The 23,213-nt window shown below is 39.5% G+C and overlaps 2 protein-coding genes across 2 annotated transcripts in view; both read right to left on the minus strand.

Moving 5' to 3' along the window:
• Nucleotides 1-355: 355 nt before the first annotated feature.
• Nucleotides 356-1,707, minus strand: RBMXL2 (RBMX like 2). The gene has a single exon (XM_079930587.1). The coding sequence runs from the start codon at nucleotides 1,518-1,520 to the stop codon at nucleotides 369-371; it is 1,152 nt and encodes a 383-aa protein (XP_079786713.1). The 5' UTR covers nucleotides 1,521-1,707; the 3' UTR covers nucleotides 356-368.
• Nucleotides 1,708-1,721: 14 nt separating this feature from the next.
• NLRP14 (NLR family pyrin domain containing 14) overlaps nucleotides 1,722-23,213 on the minus strand; it is a 51,845-nt gene continuing 30,353 nt past the window's right edge. The window contains 1 exon segment of the mRNA XM_079929556.1: nucleotides 1,722-1,840. Within this exon segment, the coding sequence (XP_079785682.1) occupies nucleotides 1,831-1,840 (10 nt within the window). The 3' untranslated portion in view covers nucleotides 1,722-1,830.

Genomic DNA, 23,213 nt, shown 5'->3' on the forward strand with positions numbered 1-23,213 from the left:
GAGAATTTCTACTTGGAAATATAAGAAAACTAGTACGCAGGTTCAAGTCGTATACTTTTAAATGAACTTGTTGAAAGAAACGTTAACAATTCCAAAACGCAATCAAAACAAGTTTTAACTTTTTCCTCTCAAGAGTACAAAAAAAAAAAATTATGGAGAGAAAGTTAACAGGGAATTCTTAAAACGTAAAAACAACTCTTCTTTGCGCTAGTCCTTAAGTAGTTACCATAGAACAGTCTCTACTTTTCGGCAGCTTCTTTGTAAAAACAACTCTTCTTTGCGCTAGTCCTTAAGTAGTTACCATAGAACAGTCTCTACTTTTCGGCAGCTTCTTTGAATGCAGATTTCGGTCCCAAGTCTCTTGGTGCTTAGTATCTGCTCCGGTCTCCCCCTCTCTCCGCACAGCTTCCCAGGCGGCCTCCGCCTAGCGGGGCCCTGCGGCCGGACCCGCTGTAGGACTCGCGCGGGGGCGGGCACCCCCTCTCCATGGACCGCAGCCTCCCGCGATCAGCTCTGCCTGCCCGGTCGCGGCCCCTCCAATAGCGCTCGCTCCGGCCGCCACCGTAAGCATCGGGCGGGCAGCCGCGGTACTCGTCGTAGCGGCCGCCGCCGTAAGATGGCGGGGGCCCCCGTGAAGGGGCGGCGCTGCGCGGGTCCCCGTAGCTCTCGAAGGGGTCTCGGTAGGAGCCTCCGCTCGGGTGATACAGGTAGTCGCGGTCGCGCCCCCCGTAGCCGTCTCGCTCACCGTAGCCTCTCGATGGACAGTCGTCCCGGGCGCTGGAGTGGCCGTAGTCGCGGTAGGTGTACTCTCTGGGCGAGGGAGCAAAACCCCGGGGGTCGCGGGCGCTCGAGTAGTCGCGGCTCGACGAGTAGCTGTCACGGGGCGAGTAGCCCTCCTCCCGGGGGCCCAGGTAGGGGTCCCGGCGCGGGGGCGGCGGCTCCCGGCGCAGCGGGCCGGCATAGCCGTCTCGGCCTCGCGTGGCCGGGGGCCGCCCGTGTATTCCACCATTTCCGCTGCGGGCCGGGCCCGACGGCGCGGCCCTCTTCGGGGGCGGGCCGGCCCTGCGCGGCGGCGGCGGCCCGCGCTTCACAGGCAGCGGGGCCCGGGAGGACCGCAGGTAGAAGTCGCCCGCGTAGCCGCCGTCGTCCGCCGGCCCGCCCCGGGACTGGGGGCGCCGTGGGCCGCTGCCGCGGTCCCCGAGCAGGCCCCTCGGGCGGCTATGGGACGGCGGCGGGCCCCGCCGGCTGCTCTCGAACGCCGGCTTGGTGGCCTGGGCCACCTTTATGGCCTTACCATCCAGGGTCTTGCCGTTCATATCTCTGGCGGCGGCCTTGGCATCTGCCGGGCTTTCGAAGGTGACGAACGCGAAGCCCCTGGACTTGCTGGTTTCTCGATCTTTCATCAGGAGCACCTCGGTGAGGCAGCCATACTTGCCAAACGTGGCCTCGAGGATTTTCTCGTCGGTTTCGAGGTTGAGCCCGCCAATGAAGAGCTTCCCCGGGCGGTCCACTTCCACCATGTCTGCGGGTCGGGTGGTCAGTGGCGTGGGCGGCGAAGTCGAGGCACGGGTCTTGGCTTCCGAGCCCCGCTGGCCGAAGGCGGCTCCTACCGGTTGGGCGGCGCGTCGTCGCGGAAACCCCGGAACCACAAGTCGGCTGCGCAGGCGGAATGCTCCGGTTTGTGCCTCTCGGGTCTAGTTCCCGCCGCCTGGCTGGCTCTTGCTGGTTGTGATTGGTTGGTGGTGCGGGGAGGGCCGTCCCGCCGGCAACGAGGCAAGTTGGCGGTTTTGTGACTTTTTTCACACTCGTTTACCTTTGGCCTGAATTCTTTCAGTCACTCCTGAAAAAAAGTTTTTCCCATTGCTCTTAATGAGAGGGATTTTAATGCGTTCCAATCCACGTTACCTAAAACCATATTCAAACAGAAAAAGTAGTTGAAAAAAATGGAATAATAATTTTAAAGTTTTAAAATGCAGTTTCTACGTAAAATGTGTTAAGAATAAGATGTTTTGCGTTGCCAAGGGGAAAGAGAGAAAATGATAAGTGGAGGGTTCTTCGGTGGTATAGAAAGAAGAGGGAGTCATTCTTTGGATGTGCCATCTTTCCCTCCTGCACCGTTTTCTTGCATTTTTCAACCTTCAAAGGACTCAGTTATGTAGTATTGAAACTGCCCTTTAAGATAAATATTGAACGGAAAGTCACCTGAGGGACAAAATAAAGGCAAATGTGACAGCACTAGGACACTCGCCAAAGTAGCACCTAAGCAAGCATAGGACACTAAAGACTTTACCGCTTCATCGCGAAAGAAAGGCGCACCTCAGGAAAACAAAACATTTTGGGTTCATTCTAACGAATTACACAGTTCAGATTTGTTCCTCACGATATTCTCTGAATGGAAATAAGTATGAAAAGTAAATTGGTGAACTATCTTCACCCAAGATAGTAATGTCTAAAGCCACTTTTTTTTTAATATTTACTTTGTGTGGGAGTGTGTATATATATATATTATGTGTTACATTTTTTTATTGCAATAGCCATATAATCTTGAAAAGGGTACTGCAAGGAGGCATTTTTATGATGTTTCTGATTTTAATGGGTACTCTTTTAAGGCTTTGAGAGTTTTTTAGCATGCATAAATGGAAGTTAAAGTATAAATGCATCCCATCAGTTCATGTGAGGAATTGCAGTAACAAATTTTTATTATTAAAATCATTATTATATTTCTAAGGTAAACTTACCTGTTGGGATGTATTCATTTTTAAATATGTTAACGAATTTTGTTTGCTCATACTTAGAAATTTTACATTTCTGGGCATAAAGGGTATTAGCCAATAATTTTCTTCCCCATACCTAGCTGGGGAGATTTTTGCCCAAATTTCTTTTAGTTTTCAGTCTATTCAGATTTTTAAAAATTTCTTCTTGACTTGGTCTTTGTAAGATATACTTTTTTCTAAAAGTTATCCATCTTTGTTTAATTTGAAAATTTATTTTATCAATAGCCTGTCCGGTTTTGCTTTTTTTTGTGACCAGTCTTGCCAGAAGATTTTATCTTTTCAAAGAACTACACTTTTTCTTTGCTGATCCTCTGTTTTGATTTTATTTGCTGCTACTGTCTTTTTTCCTTTCCATAATTCTTTGGATTTACAATTTGTATTATTTTCATTCTAGATTTTTAGGTAAGACACTTAGTGCATTAAGAGTTTCAAAAAACATTTCTTCTGATTGTTATATCTAAGTTTAAATTTTACTCTCCATGTACTAGTTAACAGCATGCCCTGAGCTGTGATACATGGTTATTTTCACTGTTGTTCAGTTCCTAACATTTTCTCATTTTCATCATTTCTTGACTCATGAATTATAAAGAAGTATGTTTTAAAAATTTCAAACATATGGATATTTTTGGTTTTCTAACATGCTCTATATGATATCCATACGTTGGTATTTGCTGAAACTTGCTTTACGACCTGAAGTATATGTGTGCTTGTTGTGTGTCTAATAGTCCACGTATGCTTGAGAAGAAAGTATATTCTCTAAATATTGGGGTAGAATTCTTTCCTTATATAGTGATGTTCAAGTCTTCCTCATCCTAACTTATTTTTTATTTGATAGAGTTGTTGAGAACTGTTTTAAACTCCCATAATTGTGGATTTATTAATTTCTCTTTATTTTTATGTCCATTTTTGCCTCATGTAACTTAAGATTATATTGTTAAATGCATGAAGATTGAGAATTGCTATGTATTTCTGGTGAATGATTTTATTATGTAATGATCCTCATTATTTATAATATTTTTTTACCTTAATTTGTTTTGTCTGACACTTATGTAGCTCAATATTTTTCAGAATTTTTTCTGCCAGCTTATTGTGTGCCGTCTGTTAACCATGCCTTTCTTGCCTCTTTTTTCCATCTTTCCTGCCATCTCTGGTATCACATGATTTGACTATTCCTTTCTTTTTCCTCTAACAATATGGAAGAAGTTATGTTTTCTATATCTATTCCTTGAATGATTACCTTTAATGTTTTTATTGAGGGCTAACTTATAAACACAAAATTTACAAGTTTATGTATAAAATCTTAAATTTACTGCTTAATTAATTTTTACATATGTGTACATCCATGTTAACATGGATGACCCACATCAAGATCTATAACATTTCCATCACCCCCAATTGTTCCCTCATGCCCCTTTCAAAATAATACCTTCCGCTCAGAGGTAACCACTTTTCTGACTTACATAAGCATAATTTTGTTTTGCTTGTTCTTTGACTTTATATAAATGGAATCATATAGAATGAACTCTTCTGTGTCTGGCACTCAGTATATTTTTGAGATTCATCCATGTATTGTACACACCAGTAATTGCACTTTTTCTTTGATTTTTTTAGTCGTTGTATGACTATACCAAAATATTTTTTTTTCCATTTTTCTGTTGATGGACATAGGAGCTTGTTGGGGAATGATTCCTTTTTCCTCCAGTTACCACAATGCCCTCTCCCCATATAATCAGTCCCAGATCCCACAATACATCCAGAATCCATTCACTTAACTACTTCTGCACTACAATCACCTTCATACCAACTACCTATGTCCCTTAGCTGGACACCTGCTGGGGACACAAAGTCTTATGAGTGGGTAAAATGGTCAACAGTCCCAAGGGTCTGGGACTCCTTGACAAGGGAGCCTCATGTCCCTTGTCAAGTATCAAAACCCATTGGTGATCTGTACCCGGAGCTGCAATTAGATTGAGAGAATATAGAAATGTAAGGGTTGATAGAATTTAAGTGGAGGTTTGGATGAGAATTGGAATGTTTAAACAGGCTTTACGTGAAATGATTGGGTCTCTTTGTCTCTCTTACCTGAGTGTATTATGTGGATGGATATTGTATCTGACTGAGGAATGTTTCCCCTACCTACTGTTGTAAAACACAAGACAGAAATTGCTCCTTAAGCAGCATTAATAGGACATGCTAAATGGGAACAAGTAAGATTGCCTGAACACAAACGATGCGACCAACAAGGAATTAATTTCCAAAATATAAAAACAGCTCATACAGCTTAATATAAAAAAAATAAACAACCAAATCAAAAAATGGACAGAAGACCTAAATAGACATTTCTCCAAAGCAGACATACAATGGCCAACAGGCACATGAAAAGATGCTCAACATCCCTAATTATTAGAGAAATGTAAATCAAAACTACAATGAGGTACCACCTCAAACCAGAAGAATAGCCATCTTCAAAATTCTACAAATAATAAATGCTGGAGAGGGTGTGGAGAAAAGGGAACCCTCCTACACTGATGGTGGGAATGTAAATTGGTGCAGCCAATATGGAAAACAGTATGGAGGTTCCTTAAAAAACTAAGGTTACCATATGATCCAGCTATCCCACTCCTGGGCATACATCCAGAGAAAACTCTAATTAAAAAAGATATGTGCACCCCAATGTTCATTGCAGTACTCTTTACAATAGCCAAGACATGGAAGCAGTCTAAATGTCCACTGACAGATGAATGGATGTGGCATATCTTCATACACACACACATACACACACACACACACACACACACACACACACACACACACACACACACACACACACACACACAGGAATATTACTCAGCCATAAAAAGAATGAAATTATGCCACTTGCAGCAACATGGATGGACCCAGGGATTATCATACTAAGTGAAGTAAGTCAGACAGAGAAAGACAAATATATGACATCACTTATATGTGGAATCTTAAAAAATGATAAAATGAACTGTTTACAAAACAGAAATAGACTCACAGACATAGAAAACAAACTTATGGTTACCAAAGGGGAAAAGGGGGCGGGATAAACTAGGAGTTTGGGATTAACAGATACACACTACTATATATAAAATAAACAACAAGGACCCACTGTGCAGCACAGGGAACTATCAATATCTTGTAATAACCTATAATAGAAAAGAATCTGAGAAAGAATGTGTATATATATATATATATATATATATATATATATACACACACACACACACACACACACACACATATAGACATACATATATATCTGATTTACTTTGCTGTACACCTGAAACTAACACAACACTGTAAATCAACTATACTTCAATTAAAATTTCTTTTCACAAAAGACTGCCTGAGCCCACACAGTATAGAATAAAACCTTGAATGCTGGTACGAGTGAATCCTCTGTACCAGAGACCTATGTGGAGTATAAACAGGTTTATAGCAAAAGCTTGTGAACACTCCACAGTAGTGACTCCTGGGACTTGGACTAGAGAATGTCCATTTGAGGGGCAATTACTAGCTTGCTACTGAACATTAATTGAAACTGTCCCTATGACTGAAGGACAAAAAAAATAATCTTCTCACCTCGCACCCATTAGTATGGTTACTATCAAAAAAAAAAAAAAAGAAAGAAAAAAACAGAAAATAACATGTTGGGGAGGATGTTCAGAAACTGGAACACTTGTGCACCTACTGGTAGGAATGTAAAATGGTGCAGCCACTATGGGAAACAGGGTGGTGGTTTTTCAAAAAATTAAAAACAGAATTACCAGATGATCCAGCAGTCTACTTCTAGGTATGTATAAAAAAGAATTGAAAGCAGGGTCTCAGATGTTTTATACCCATGTTCATAGCCACATTATTCACAATAGCCAAGAGGTGGAAGCAACTCGTGTCCATTGCCAGATTAGTGGATAAACAAAACGTAGTATATATGTACAGTGTAATATTATTCAGACTTAAAAGGGAAGGAAATGCTGATACCTGCTATAATATGGATGAACTTGGAGGACATTATGCTAATTATTTAAAATAAGTCATTCACAAAAAAGACAAATACCGTATGGTGATTTCACTTATAAAAGGTGTCCTAGAATAGTCAAGTTCATAGAAACAGAAAGTGGAGCAGCAGTTGACAGGGGTGGAGGGAGGGAGAAATGAGGAGCTATTGTTTAATTGGTATAGAATTTCAGTTCTTCCAGATGAAAAAGTTCTAGGGATTTGTTGCACAACAATGTGAATATACTTAACACTACTGAACTGCACATTTAAGAATAGTTAAGATGGTAAATTTCATGTTATGTGTATTTAAACACAACTAAAAATTTTGTAAATAAAAAATAAATAATAATCTTAAAACCTGAAGTATCAGTGACGTCTTGGGTGAGGTCAGAAAAACATGTTCATGGGGAGGGCAGTGGCCAGTAGAGTTCCATAATAAAATGGAAATGGTTTGTATAGGAATATGTTATCAGAGGAATGCAGAGTTACTCAGTGGATTCACAAGCAGGTGTACTCTTTTCTCCAGGGACTGACTATGGAAACACATGAGGGAACTGCCAGAGTCTATTCTATGGATAGTGCCCTGTAAACAGCTTTTCAGCTGACCAAAAAAGAGTTGCTTCATTTATGGATGGCAGTTCCAAGGTGAACGGACCGCATCCTGTTGGGAAGGTTACCATATTGTTTGAAGAAGGTAAAAACCAATTAGTTCAGCAGGACTTTTTGGTCCTCCTTTTGAGTAGGAATCCAATGTAATAATGAAAAAAAAAAACCCAGTCAGTTCAGTGAGCTGAATTATATTGTTTACCTAGCAAATGACAGAAGAAATGAACGATGATAAAAAGCCCCTATGTTTGAGCTTTTACTGACTCATCGGTGGTGTCCAATGGCCTGGCCTTAAGGGAATGGAAAACTGGCCTAATAAAGGGATGCCCCTATGAGGCATGGCCATATTGGAATCACTATGAGAATTTGAGGGATGCATTACAGTAGGACATGGTGATGCCCGTAGGAAGAAGTGACTAGCAGGTTCACAAGGTGGTTGGAACTGACTGATGGATATCCTGGTGTGCTTGGTTGAGGAGGCCACCTGGGTGCATAATATGAGTGGCACTGAGGGACTACAGCAATACAGAGATGGACTCAGTCTAGACATACTCCTCCTGCACCTCTGAAGCATAAACTGCCACTAAGAACTGTTTTGTTTGCCAAAAGAAAAAGAAAAAAGACAGAGCCTGCAGATGGGCTGTTTCAGATACCTTGGAGGCGGAAAGACCGTGAACATAGCAAGTGGCAAGTGAGTCAGATGCTGATATCCAATGGGTCTTGACAAGAATAGATCCTAACTCTGGTGTAGACTTTGCTTACTCAGAGACAGATGCAAATGCTCAGAGTACTATAAAAGAACAGTACAGAAAATATTATACCAATGTGGATCACCAAGTGACATTTCTTCAGACCAAGGTACATACTTTACACCCCATAGTGTAAAGAGATGGGCAGAGAGATATCCTGCTCAGAGTAATAGTTTGATAGACAGTTGGAATTGGGAATTAAAGCATCAGTTGTCTAAAAGGCAGGTAGATACAGGCGTGAGGGGCTCTCTTACCTTCATGAGTGTGTGCTCACACTCAACATGAGCGGAGCTAAGGGAGTGTCCTCACTAACTAGAGTCCTCTTTTTCTTTTCTCCCTTATGGATATGGGGTGTAGGAGGATACTAGTATGACTGTGCAGTCCTTCCCACATGGAAGATGACTGATGACCATAACTTTTTCTTTCCTTCCCACCTCACCTCACCTTTCTTTTCCTTACATAATGGTCACAGAATCAGGGCTGCCACTACAAGTCCCAGAAGGAGGGATGATACCCAAGCAAGAAACTATAAATTTTTATGTCAGAATTCCTAAGGACCTGATGGAGTGGATTGTCCCTTTACCCTTTTTGGCAAAACTGGGATTAACAGTGAATGCAGCTATATTGTCTAATGGTAAAAACGGCCATGGGTTCTGTGTCTACATAACCCTACTCTAAATGAATGGGAGGTACTTTCTACAGGAGTAGAAAGTCTGCAACCTAGAGCAGCATAGCGGGTGCCACGCTCCCTTCCAAAAGTGGAAAAGTTTGGGTATAAATGGAGAGAGGGAGGGTAAAGGAATGAATAAATGGGTTACATGAAGAGGGACACCCAAAATTACATTAACACTCTGAAAGCGGCTCAAAGCAAGAGATGATATTATCTCTTAGCTCGATGAGACCACATGCCTGAAAGAACGGAGCTACACAGTGCAGAGGCCACTCCTGCTTTTGGAACCTGCCAAGATCAAATGGAATCCTGCAAACCTGGGTGGCCTTATCCTGGGAGATCTTTCATACAATATGAAGACGGACTGGACTGAATGGAACTCTGGGAATGTGCCAGTCTCTTTTGACTTTCATTTTCCAAGTTATATCTACCATAATGCAATATGGTCTTACACTTACATTGTTGTTAAAATGATAATACTGATATTGATAGTCAAATGTACTTGGAAATTGAGTTAAAAGCCTCCTATTTCTTTTTTATTTTTTATTAAAATTTTTTTTTTTTTGCAGTACCCAGGCCTCTCACTGTTGTGGCCTCTCCCATTGCGGAGCACAGGCTCCAGACGTGCAGGCTCAGCAGCCATGGCTCACGGGTCCAGCCGCTCCGCAGCATGTGGGATCTTCCCGGACCAGGGCATGAACCCATGTCCCCTGCATCGGCAGGCGGACTCTCAACCACTGCGCCACCAGGGAAGCCCAAAAAGCCTCCTGTTTCTATTCTACACTGACTCCTCCAAATGTTGCTGTATCTGTTAAGGTCAGACAGATATGATCTTTTTGCTATAAGGGATCCATTGTCAAAGACCAGGGGGTAGCCTATGGTACAACAAAAAACATTTATTTGGTCTTTGTCTAAAACCCTTGCAATTTCCTGAGTGATAGGAGTGTCTTTTATTGTCCATAATGAGACCCTTTCCACCACACCTGAGGAAACTCCTAACGGGGCACCTAGAGAGCTTCAGGTTGGGGCCTGGTCACCAGAGGAACCAGCCATGAGATTAGAGGGTTAGAACCTGATCTCTGGGAAGGGGGCTGAAGATTGAATTCAATCACTAATGGCCAATGATTTAATCAATCCTGCCTAGGAAATGAAACCCCATGTAAAAACTCTAAACAGCAGAGTTCAGGGAACGTCTGGGTTGGTGAACACAGGATGTGCTGGGAGGATCACGCACTCGGAAGGGGAACGGAAGCTCTGTGAATCTGCTCCTCCCCACTCGCAACTTGCTCTTCATCGGGTTGTTCATTTGTATCCTTTATAATAAACTATAATCATAAGTATAGCACTTTCCTTAGTTCTGTGAGTCATACTAGAGAATTATAGAACCTGAGGGGGATTGTGGGAATTCCCAAATTGGTAGTTGGCCTGGAATCTATTGTGGTAATCAGGGAGAGATGGTATGTCATTTCCCAACAACAGTCCTCAATTCTCTGACACCAACTGGGTGTCCCGTTAATTCAACTCATTTCTGACACTATGTACCCAGAGTTAGCACAGACTGTGCAGCTTAAGGCCTCAGTTCCAACAAAACTGCTCTCACTTCAGAGGCCGGCTGCAAATGGGGTCCCCAAATTTCTGCCTGGCCAACTACAGAGCAACTACAATGAAAAGGTTCTGACATACATGGTCTTTGTAAATTCTACACTCGTGGTCTGGGCTGCTCTTTTTGAAATATTTTAAAGTAATGATTATAATACCTGAAATTATAAAAAGGCATTAAATAGATGAGTATTTTGTGTGTTTACCCACTGTTCCCCACGTACCCATGAAAAAGAATGTCTCATACTATTTTTCAATCCTTGTACAACTACTGGCAGCAAACTGTAGTAGATTTGAATGATGAATGAAGGTACAAATACCAGTGAACAAGGAAGGGTCCACCAAAGGAGCTAGAACCAGGTAGGGGGGTGGGGGCATTCCCTATGGAGTCTTTCACTGGCTACACTGGCACCAGTATCCTCCAAGAGCGTAACTGGGCCAGGGTACCCTAGATGGAGACTTAGGGGGCAGAGGAGCTCCAAGATGAAAAAATGTATTACCATCAGGGAATAGAGATGACATTTCAAGAAAAATAAAAAAGAATAACACTCCTCACTCTAAAAATTAAAAACAAAAAAAAAATCTCTGCAAAGGGCTATGCCCTGACAAGGATGAGTTGCAGAACACGAGGAATCGTCTTGAAGGTCCCTATCTCCTCAGGGTAGAAATCCCTAAATCAATTGAATGAGATCCCCATCCTTCCTACTAGGAAGGTCAGGGGAGTTTCTCTGGAAGCAGCACCAGCGCCTGTAGACTGGGCCCCTGAATCTGTCCCCTGTATCTTCAGGGACTGAGTTCTGATCCAACCATCCAGACACACAGAGTGATCTCACGACTCTATACCATGCCACAAACTCCTTGACAGTGAGGAGGGAGCTTCCCAGTTAGTCTGAAGCTTGGGCACCCTCTCTTTTTCTTCTTAATTTTTAAAATTGTGGTAAAATACACTTAACATAGAATTTACCACCTTAAGCATTTTTAGATACACAGTTCAATAGATGTGATGTTGTGATTTATAATAAATATATATTTTTGTCTTGGTCCATGGTTCCTGGCTCACAGCTCCTAAAACCCTTGGAATTTCCTAAGCAATGAGAGCAATGGGAAATATTTAATATTTGGTTTTTGTCATGGGTTTCTGAAATAGTTCCAGAGCCATAAAGGTGAAAGGAATGTCTTGTCATTCATAACAAGCCCCCTTCTACTACACTTGGGTTTATGTTAATGAGACAACAGTGAACCAGAGAACTTATTGAACTTAGGTTGTGGTGAGGAAGACAGACAGAAAGAAATAAAATAAGGAAATCTTTGTGTTAGTGCTAGGAAAGGAAGGAACACCGATGCATTGTTAGGAAAAGGGGAGAGAGTGGTACTTACAATAGAGCACTCAACCTCCCGGAGGAGATATTTAAAGGATGGTCCACAGCCAGATCTATGAAGAGTGGAAGAGCAGAGTAGGCAACTGCACAAAGGACCAGTGGTGAAACACTTGGAGCATACAAGGAATTGGGAAGAAATTACATTGTTTAGTGAGAGGGGAGAGTGACATATTGGAAAGCTGAACCAAATTATGCAGCCTTTTGAATACAAAGAATTTGGTCCAGCTCTAGTAACGTTCACTTACTCTCTCATTCAAAGAATATTTCTTGAACATCTGATATTAAGGCAGGTATTGTACTAGGTGAAAGAGATTCTGAGGTGATGACAAACAGTAAAGGGGGCTGTTGAATTAAAAAATTAATTACATCTGAAAGACAAAAGTACTAACAATAGTCTTTCTTCCCTCTGTTGCTATAAAGGAACCTGTTCATTTTCACCCTTTCCTCTGCTCTTAAAGAAGGATATTTATTTTCTGGTAGAGGTTCTGTGATAATCTACAAAATAAAGAAATGAAGACTAAGGAAGGAAAAGAAAAATATTAGAAGGAACGATATATGCATAAGAAAACACACAAAATGATAAACTGAAAGTTTAGGGTGTTACTCTGTTTGAAAGTAATGTTGTCAAAGGTTTACATTGTGTTTAGGGGACAAAAGATGAGGCTGAATGTAATCACTAGGGGTGGAAGGAGGGGGAAAAGAGACTTCAATATGGTTTTTGTTTTGTTTTTAAAGAAAACTACATTGAAAGTAGTGTGGACAATATAGAGCAGAATGCAGTATGAGAAACCAGGAGACCAGACAGGAAATCATGACCTTAAAGAAACCGTAGCAGGAGACTAGAAAGAGGAATCTTTTCAACCTAGTTATCCATTATAATTTTCTCTTTCACTCTTAAATGTGCTTATGATACAAGGTATGATATGTGTTTTTTTCCTACACCATGAAGCAATGAACTCCATTCGCCTCAGACAACGACATGTAGTACCACAAATTTAACTCAGTTCTGACACTATCTACCTGGAGATAGCATCAGATCCAATAGGTTAAAGGCTCAGTCCCACAAGACTGCCCCCACATCAGATGCCAGTCATAAGTCCAAGTTGCTACCTGTGTGTCTGACCAACTGGCTATAAACCCGAGGACCTCAGACCCCTTCCTGAGGTTCAGTTAATTTTCTGGCTCACGGAACTCAGGAAAGTAATTTACTTACTAGATTACTGGTTTATTACAAACGACAGTAAAGAACATGAATGAAGAGCCAGATGAAGAGATACATAGGGCTATAGGTCCTGCACAGCAGGAGCTTCTGTCCCCAAGGAGTTGGAGGCCTGGCAGGTGGATGTGTTCTGGTTACCATCCTGGAAGTTCTCCAGATCCCTCCCTTTTGGGTTTTTATGGAGGCTCCTTTGTATAGGCATGATTGACTAAACCACTGGCCACTGGTGACTGAGTCAACCTCTACACCTACCCCCTCATCCCTGATTACAGGAGGTGTGATTGAAAGTTCCAACCCTTTAACTGGTTGGTGCCCCTGGCCACCAGCTCCACCATCCATAAGGGGTTTCCCACTGTCACCTCAGAAACAACTCAGGTGTGGCTGAAAGGGCTTGTTATGGATTACCCTTTTCACCTGTATGGCTCTGAAGCTATTTCAGAAACTGAGGACAAAAGATGAAATATTAGAACAAAAGATGCTCCCATTGTTCTTATCAATGAGGAAATTCTAAGGGTTTTGGGAGCCGTGAGCCAGGAACTGTGGAAAAAGACTAAAATTTATTTTATTATAAATCACAGTATCACAGTAGGGTATAGATGGTTGTCCTTCAGACCTTCTCCCTCCTCCTTCAACCCAAAGTTCATTTTCTCCCCAGCTAAGAATAAAGAATGTTAGTGAGACATAAATCTTTTTTTAGCCTCCATGTTATAGATAACTCCAAGTGTGAAAATACTAAATACCTGCCAACATCACAGAACCTGTAACCGATAGTAACAGGACGAAATCCCAAATCCTTTGATTTCAGATCCACTTGAGGTGTGGAACACGACTTGATGCCAGGAGCAACCCTCACTTGTGACAACCAAAATGTCCCCTTGGTGGCCAAATCACCAACCAGAGTTGAGATCCACTGTTCTAAGAGGTGAGCATTGTTAAGAAAAATCATCCAAAACTTAAAAATAGGTAAAAGGGGCTTCCCTGGTGGCGCAGTGGTTGAGAGTCCGCCTGCCGATGCAGGGGACGCGGGTTCGTGCCCCGGTCCGGGAAGATCCCACATGCTGCGGAGCGGCTGGGCCCGTGAGCCATGGCCGCTGAGCCTGCGCGTCCGGAGCCTGTGCTCCGCGACGGGAGAGGCCACGGCGGTGAGAGGCCCGCGTACCGCAAAAAAAAAAAAAAAAAATTGGCAAAAGGTATTACTGGTATTACTGAGTGTCCTTTCACTGTAGTTCTAGGCATTGTCTAGCAGGCCGGGGATTATCTTATTTTCTAGGGGTGTGTATCTTTATGTCAGATTAGTTAAACAAGGAGGCCAATAGACTGAGGTGGTTCTAATACCTTAGGGCCTACTAAACAAACCAAAACAGAAACCTATACATGCCTCAAGGTTAAGAAATCGAAACCTAAGGACAACCAATCACAGCCAACTAGGCTTTTCCAGATAAGGAAAATGCTTAAGCTTTAGCCAGTCAAATAATTTTCCAGTTTTGCGTCTGCCTCTTCTCTATAAAAGCCTTTCCCTTAGCTCCTGTCCGGTGGAGTGCTCCTAAACATTTCTGGTTTGGCACTGCCGTATTTAGTTTTTTCTTTAAATAAACTCTTAAAATTTTTGATTTGCCTCTGCTTATGTTTTAACAGTTCTCTGACTCTCAATTCTATTGATCAGAAGATTCACAACTTTGTAAGGGTAAAGATTATCTTACAGAGACCTGATAGCAATGCAAATAATTCTTGTCCTCGATCAGTGCAAATTTCCTCTGTGATGGAGAAGATAATCCCAAAGTTTATCATTTACTGCCTTGTAGGACATTAATCAGTTTTGTATTTACCTTAGAATGTTATTCTAACTTTAAAAAAAAATGCCTTTCATTCTACAAACAAATGCTGGAGAGAGTGTGGAGAAAAGGGAACCCTCCTACACCGTTGGTGGGAATGTAAATTGGTACAGTCACTATGGAGAACAGAATGTAGGCTCCTTAAAAAACTAAAAATAGATTTACTATATGATCCTGCAATCCCACTCCTGGGCATATATCCAGAGAAACCTATACTTCAAAAAGATACTTGCACTCCAATGTCCAGTGCAGCTCTATTCACAGTAGCCAAGACATGGAAGCAATCTAAATGTCCATCAACAGATGAATAGGTAAAGAAGATGTGGTACATGTATACAATGGAATATTAGTCATAAAAAAAGAATGAAATAATGCCATTTGCAGCAACATAGATGGACCTAGAGATTATCATACTAAGTGAAGTCAGACAAATATCATATGATATCACTTATATGTGGAATCTAAAAAATATTGATACAAATGAACTTATTTACAAAATAGAAACAGACTCACAGGCTTCGCAAACAAACTTATGGTTACCAAAGGGGAAAGGGGGAGGGGAGGGATAAAGTAGGAGGTTGGGATTAACATATATACACTACTGTATATAAAATAGATAATCAAAGAGGACCTACTGTAATAGCACAGGAGACTCTACTCAATACTCTGTAATAACCTATATGGGAAAAGAATCTGAAAAAGAATAGATATATGTATATTTATAACTGAATCACTTTGCTATACACCTGAAATTAACACAACATTGTAAATCAACTATACTCCAAAATAAAATTAAAAAATTTTTAAATGCTATTCATGATGGATATATAAACACTTGTTCGTCAAATGCTTTGTAAAGCTGCATCTCACTGGTTCCCTTACTAATGAATTGATAATATTCTTTGACAAGAGTTCATTTTGCATTTGTATAACCAAAGGGCCATGATTTAGAAAGAGCCATGATTTGAAATCCTCAAAAATTATTTAACTGCATCACTGGATCCACAATGGACGAATTAGAGTCTTTGGAAGACATTTTAAACTAAAGCAGGGGAATAAAAGAGATCTTTTCCCCTTGGTTGCTAAGCTGAAAGCATGTGAGCTCAAAGCTGCCTGTGACACACCTCTACCACATTTACCCAATACCATAGCCTCAAAATATCTAAAGGAAAATTTTAAAGAACTATAAGAAAATAAACTTTTCCATCATATTAAAAGATTTAAAGAAAATGTTCTCAATAATTTATAGATTGAGCAACAAAAATTAGTACAAGATGATCTGAACTGCATAATTAAAAAGCTTGATTTAATGGATATATACACATGTACACACACTCAGTCATGGGAAAATACATATTCTTTTCAAGCACACATAGAAAATTGATTACATACTAGGCCATGAATTATATCTTAACTAATTTCAAACAACATTTTCACATTATCTGAACTCTGTTAGGTTAAAAACAATAACAAAAAGGTAACTTTAAAAATGGCTCTCATGCAACTCAATAGAAAGAAAACAAACAACCCAATCCAAAAATGGGCAGAAGACCTAGATAGACATTTCTCCAAAGAAGGTATACAGATTGCCAACGAACACATGAAAGGATGCTCAACATCACTGATCATTAGAGAAATGCAAATCAAAACTACAATGAGATATCATCTCACACCAGTCAGAATGGTCATCATCAAAAAATCTACAAACAAGAAATGCTGGAGAGGGTGTGGAGAAAAGGGAACCCTCTTGAACCGTTGGTAGGAATGTAAAGTGATACAGCCAATATGGAGAACAATATGGAGGTTCCTTAAAAAACTAAAAATAGAACTACCATTCAACCCAGAAATCCCACTACTGGGCATATACCCTGAGAAAACCATAATTCAAAGAGTCATGTACCACAATGTTCAGTGCAGCACTATTTACAACAGCCAAGACATGGAAGCAATCTAAATGTCCATCAACAGATGAATGGATAAAGAAGATGGGGCACATATATACAATGGAATATTACTCAGCCATAAAAAGAAACGAATTTGAGTTATTTGTAGTGAGGTGGATGGACCTAGAGTCTGTCATACAGAGTGAAGTAAGTCAGAAAGAGAAAAACAAATACCATATGCTAACACATATATATGGAATCTTAAAAAAAAAAAAAAAAAAAGGTCATGAAGAACCTAGGGGCAGGACAGGAATAAAGACACAGATGTAGAGACTGGACTTGAGGACACGGGGAGGGGGAAGGGTAAGCTGGGACGAAGTGAGAGAGTGGCATGGACATACATGCACTACCTAATGTAAAATAGCTAGCTAGTGGGAAGCAGCTGCATAGCACAGGGAGATGAGCTCGGTGCTTTGTGACCACCTAGAGGGGTGGGATAGGGAGGGTGGGAGGGAGGGAGATGCAAGAGGGAGGAGCTATGGGGAAATATGTATATGTATAGCTGATTCACTTTGTTATAAAGCAGAAACTAACACACCATTGTAAAGCAATTATACTCCAATAAAGATGTTAAAAAAATGCCTAAGTTTGGAAATATACAAGCACACTTCTATGTGACATGTGGGTCACAGAAAAAAAAATTCATGTAAATCAAAATATTTGGACATGAATGCTAATTAAAATATTCCATATACTGGATGGACTTGGAGGGTATTATGCTTAGTGAAAAATGTCAGAGAGAGAAAGACAGATACTGTATGATATCACTTATACGTAAAATCTAAAAAATAAAGCTAGTGAATATAACTAAAAAGAAAGAGACTCAAAGATACAGAGAACAAAGTAGTGGTTATCAGTGGGGAGAGAGAGAAGAAGGGAGGGGCAATATAGGGGCAGGGGATTAAGACGTACAAACTACTATGTATAAAATAAATAAGCTACAAGGATATATTGTACAACAGTATAGCCAATTATTTTATAACAACTATAAATGAAGTATAACCTTTAAAAATAGTGAATCACTATGTTGTACACTTGAAACTTATATAATGTTGTAAATCAACTGTACTTCAATAAACAAAAAAGACTCCATGGTCAAGCATGGGAATTCAGCTAAAATGTAAATAGAAGGGAATTTATATTCTTAATGCTTGTAATAAAAGAAAAGGTTGGAAGTCAATAAGAATCTAACTTGAGAAGTTATCAGGCTTCCCTGGTGGCGCAGTGGTTGAGAGTCTGCCTGCCGATGCAGGGGACACGGGTTCGTGCCCTGGTCCTGGAGATCCCACATGCCGCGGGAGAGGCCACAACAGTGAGAGACCCGCGTAACGCAAAAAAAAAAAAAAAAAAAAAAAAAAGAAGTTAGCATACTGACAAAAATTCAAAGATAACAGAAATGATAAAATAAGAATTTACAAAATAAATTTATAAAATGAAAACAGACAAAATGTAAAGAATCAACAAATCCAACATTTGTTTTGACCACCCTATTTGATTCTTTGACTATCCTATTTGACTCCTTAACTACACTATTTATTGATAAAATTGCAAACCATCCCTAACACAGAGCTCTGTTTAGGATGAGGGGAGTGGTTTGCCTGATGCACAAATTTGAGAAGATGCCAAAAAAATTCAGTAATCAAGATAAATAATATTTTAGGGAATATTTTTAAAATCAAAATTAGTGCAAAAATATCCATGATAACCAAATATTAAAAATTTAAATAAAGACAGTGTCTGACCCTGAACTTGCACAACCCTGAGAATAAGTGCCTCACTTGCCTCACCCTAATCCTGGTCATAGGTTACCTGATAGCAGTGATACCAGGCATGTTTTCAAAATGTAAGTGGCATTGCTTCTAGTATATTGTTAGCTCAGGGTAAACAGTCCTTATGTTATGGAAGTACCTGACCAAAAAGACTAAATTTTATTAAATGCCTTTTCAGCATATAATAAATTAAGGTGGTTATTTGGTCTTTCTCCATCAGTCAACTAATACTTGTCCTCTCTTGTACTTCTGTTATAAATCATAAGAATCATGGTATATTTTAACTGTTAGAATTAATTTTCAAATATATTTGATCTTTGCATATATATTCATAAGTGACATTCAATTGTAAATTTATCTTTGTAAGTTCTATTATTGAAGTTTTTCTAACCTTATAAAATGAAATGGAAAAGTTATCTTCCTCTGTAATGCTCTGAAATTTAGTTTAAAAAGCAAAAGAATTTTCCTTTATCTGAAAATTTGTTAGAAATCCCCTTGATAAGAAGCATGTATTTGGAACTCCCTGGGAGTCCAGTGGTTAGGACTTGGTGCTTTCACTGCCATGGGCCGGAGTTCAATCACTGGTCCAACCCTGGTCAGGGAACTAAGATCCCGCAAGCTGCTCACAAAATGAAGCATTTATCGGGCTTCCCTGGTGGCACAGTGGTTGAGAGTCCGCCTGCCGATGCAGGGGACATGGGTTCGTGCCCCATTCCGGGAAGATCCCACATGCCACAGAGTGGTTGGGCCCATGAGCCATGGCCGCTGAGCCTGCACGTCCGGAGCCTGTGCTCCACAACACGAGAGGCCACGACAGTGAGAGGCCTGCGTACTGGAAAAAAAAAAAAAAATATATATATATATATATATATATATATATATATATATGTATTATATATATATATATATGGAGCAACATAAGTAGATTTTAGAAATATGGTATTGAGTGTTAAAAGGCAAGATATACAATAACCAAGACATGGAAACAACCTAAATGTCCATCGACAGAGGAATGGATAAAGAAGATGTAGTACATATATACAATGGAATATTATTCGGCCATAAAAAAGAATGAAATAATGCCATTTGCAGCAACGTGGCTGGACCAGAGATTATCATACTAAGTGAAGTAAGTCAGAAAGAGAAAGAAATACCATATGATATCACTTATATGTGGAATCTAAAATATGACACAAATGAACTTACCTACAAAAGAGAAACCGACTCACAGACATGGAGAACAGTCTTTGGTTGCCAAGGGGGAGGGGAAGTGGGGGACGGTTGGATTGGGAGTTTGGGACTAGCAGGTCCAAACTATTATATATAGAATGGATAAACAACAAGGTCCTAACTGTATAGCACAGGGAACTATATTCAATATACTATGATAAACCACAATGAAAAATAATATGAAAAAGAAATTTTTTTAATATATTTTTTTAAATGTCCTGTGTATTTTAAAGAAATTAAGGGAAAAAAAGGTAAGGTATATAAATGGCACCATGCCATTTATGCAAAAATTTCATACCTCTAAAAATAACATTGCATCTTTTATAAGGTACATATAGTTCTATGGCATATTTCAAACACATTAGGTAAGTTGCCTATAGGTGAGAAGGGGACATGGTTAATGGATATAAATTACCCAACTAATCAACCAACCAATAGTTGACAGAAGGCCCTTGCATAAACCATAGACAATATAATACCATGAACTGGATCCACGGAACAGAATAGAGCCCAGAAATAAACCCACACACCTACAGTCAATTAATCTTCGACAAAGGGGGCAAGAATATAAAATGAGAAAAAGATGGTCTTTTCAGCAAGTGGTGCTGGGAAAGTTGGACAGCTGTATGTAAATCAATGAAGTTAGAACATATCCTCACACCATGCACAAAGATAGACTCAAAATAGCTTAAAGACTTAAATATATAAAAGACATCATAAAACTCCTAGAAGAGATCATAGGCAAAACATTCTCTGACATAAATCGTACCAATGTTTTCTTAGGTCGATCTCCCAAGGCAATAGAAATAAAACCAAAAATAAACAAATGGGACCTAATCAAACTTACAAGCTCTTGCACAGCAAAGGAAACCATAAAAAAAAGAAAAGACAACGTATGGAATGGGAGAAAATATTTGCAAACGATGTGACCAACAAGGGCTTAATTTCAAAAATATACAAACAGCTCATACAACTCAACAACAAAAAAATAAACAACCCAGTCGAAAAATGGGCAGAAGACCTGAATAGACATCTGTCCAAAGAAGACATACAGATGGCCAATAGGCACATGAAAAGATGCTCATCATGGCTAATTATTAGAGAAATGCAAATCAAAACTACAGTGAGGTTCCACCTCACACTAGTCAGAATGGCCATCATTAGAAACTCTACAAATAACAAATGCTGAAGAGAGTGTGGAGAAAAGGGAAGCCTCCTGTGCTGTTGGTTTGGGAGTGTAAATTGGTGAGCTACTATGAAAAACAGTAGAGAGGGTCCTCAGAAAACTAAAAATAGAATTACCATATGATCCAGCAATCCCACTCCTGGGCATATATCCAGACAAAACTATAATTCAAAAAGATACATGTACCCCTATGTTCATAGTAGCACTATTTACAATAGCCAAGACATGGAAGCAACCTAAATGTCCATCGACAGATGAATGGATAAAGAAGATGTGGTATATATACACAATGGAATACTACTCAGCCATAAAAGAGGATGAAATAATGCCATTTGAAGCAACACGGATGGACCTAGAGATTGTCATACTAAGTGAAGTAAGTCAGAAAGACGAGTACCATATGATATCACTTATATGCAGAATCTAAAATATGGCACAAATTAACCTATCTACAAAATAGAAAGAGACTCACAGACATAGAGAACAGACTTGTGGTTGCCAAGGGGGAGGGAGGCTGGGAGAGGGATGGACTGGGAGTTCTGGGTTAGTATATGCAAATTATTACATATAGAATGGATAAACAACAACGTCCTACTGTATAGCACAGGGAACTATATTCCGTATCCTGGTATAAATCATAATGGAAAAGAACACAAAAAGGAATGCATATATGTGTATAACTGAGTCACTTTGTTGTACTGCAGAAATTAATACAACACTGCAAATCAACTATATTTCAATAAAAAAATAAATTAAAAAATATATACATAATACCATGAACTGATGAAGTATGTTAAACTCAACCTTTCGGACCTGATGATCCCCCCTACCAACTAATTTTAATTTTCACCTTCTGTTTATCTAGCCATTCAACATTTGAGTGCCTATATAAGTGCTGAGTATATAAACATATTTTTCAGTTACTGCCCACATGGAATACACATTAATGTGGTGGAGCAACAATATCACTAATTATGACACAAGGTACATAAATATCACACAAAATAAACCTTAGGGTTAAAAGCATTATAAGACATGAAAGGTTATCAAGAATTCATCAGGAAACATAATCATTTGCAGTCTCTAATAAAAGTCTCAAAATATAGAAAATAAAAACTAACAGAACTACAAAGTGAAATACACAAATCTGTAATTATAACAGATATTTTAATGTATTTTTCACAATAATCGAATTATCTGGGAAAAAATCACTAAAAATACCAGATGATTTGAGCAACAGAATTAACAATCTTAACTGATACAAAATACCGCAACCCACAACTCTTCATATTCTTTTTAAGCACACTTTGGAACACATATAAAAACTGGGCCATGAAATAAATGTCAACAAATTTTTTAAAATTGAAATCATGCATAGTATGTTCTCAAACTACAGTGCTAGAGATTAAATATAAAAAGATAATAAGAAACCCCTCTTATGTTTGAAAATTACGGAGTACACTTTAGAATAATCCATGGGTTGAAGAAAAAGTCATAAGGGAAGTTAACTATTTTAGACTCAAAATAAGAAAACACTACAGATAATATCAAAACTTGTCTGGTGAAGTTAATGCAGTGATTTGAAGGAAAATCATAACCTGAAGCCTGCTGGAAAAGAAGGAAATATGAAACATGACTAGCTATCTAAACACTAGAGATGATTTAGAAATTAAGCAGATTAATAATATAATAATACTAGACACTTGCCAGTAAGTTTTAAAATTCAGCTGAAATGGATAAAATCACAGGAATAATATCACTTACCAAAAATTACTCAGTAAGAGAAAACCTACATAAATATATAATTATTTAAAAATTGAGTGAGAAGTCAAAAAACTCTCCACAAAAAGGGAACTCCAGATCATATAGCTTCACCAGAAATTTCTACAAAGTTCAAAGAAGAAATAAATTCAGTCCTACACAACCATATGCTAAAACCACACCCGACTGGCTAAAATTTAAAAAATTGAGTCTGACAAAATTGACAAGAATAGAGTGCAACAGGAACTCTTACACACTGCCAGTGGTAGAATAAATTGGTACAATCCTTGGGGATTTTCCCCATGATATAACAATTCCACTCAATTATTTACCCTACATAAATGTGTACACATCTCGCAATTTATGTATTAAAATACTCAGAGCAGCACTAATCATTAAAGAAAAAAAATGAAAACAACCCGAAAGTCCACCAACAATGGAATGGTTCTATAGTAGAGGAGAACTAATAAACA

This window comes from Stenella coeruleoalba (assembly GCF_951394435.1).
Source record: "Stenella coeruleoalba genome assembly, chromosome: 8".
NCBI classification, from domain to species: domain Eukaryota; kingdom Metazoa; phylum Chordata; class Mammalia; order Artiodactyla; family Delphinidae; genus Stenella; species Stenella coeruleoalba.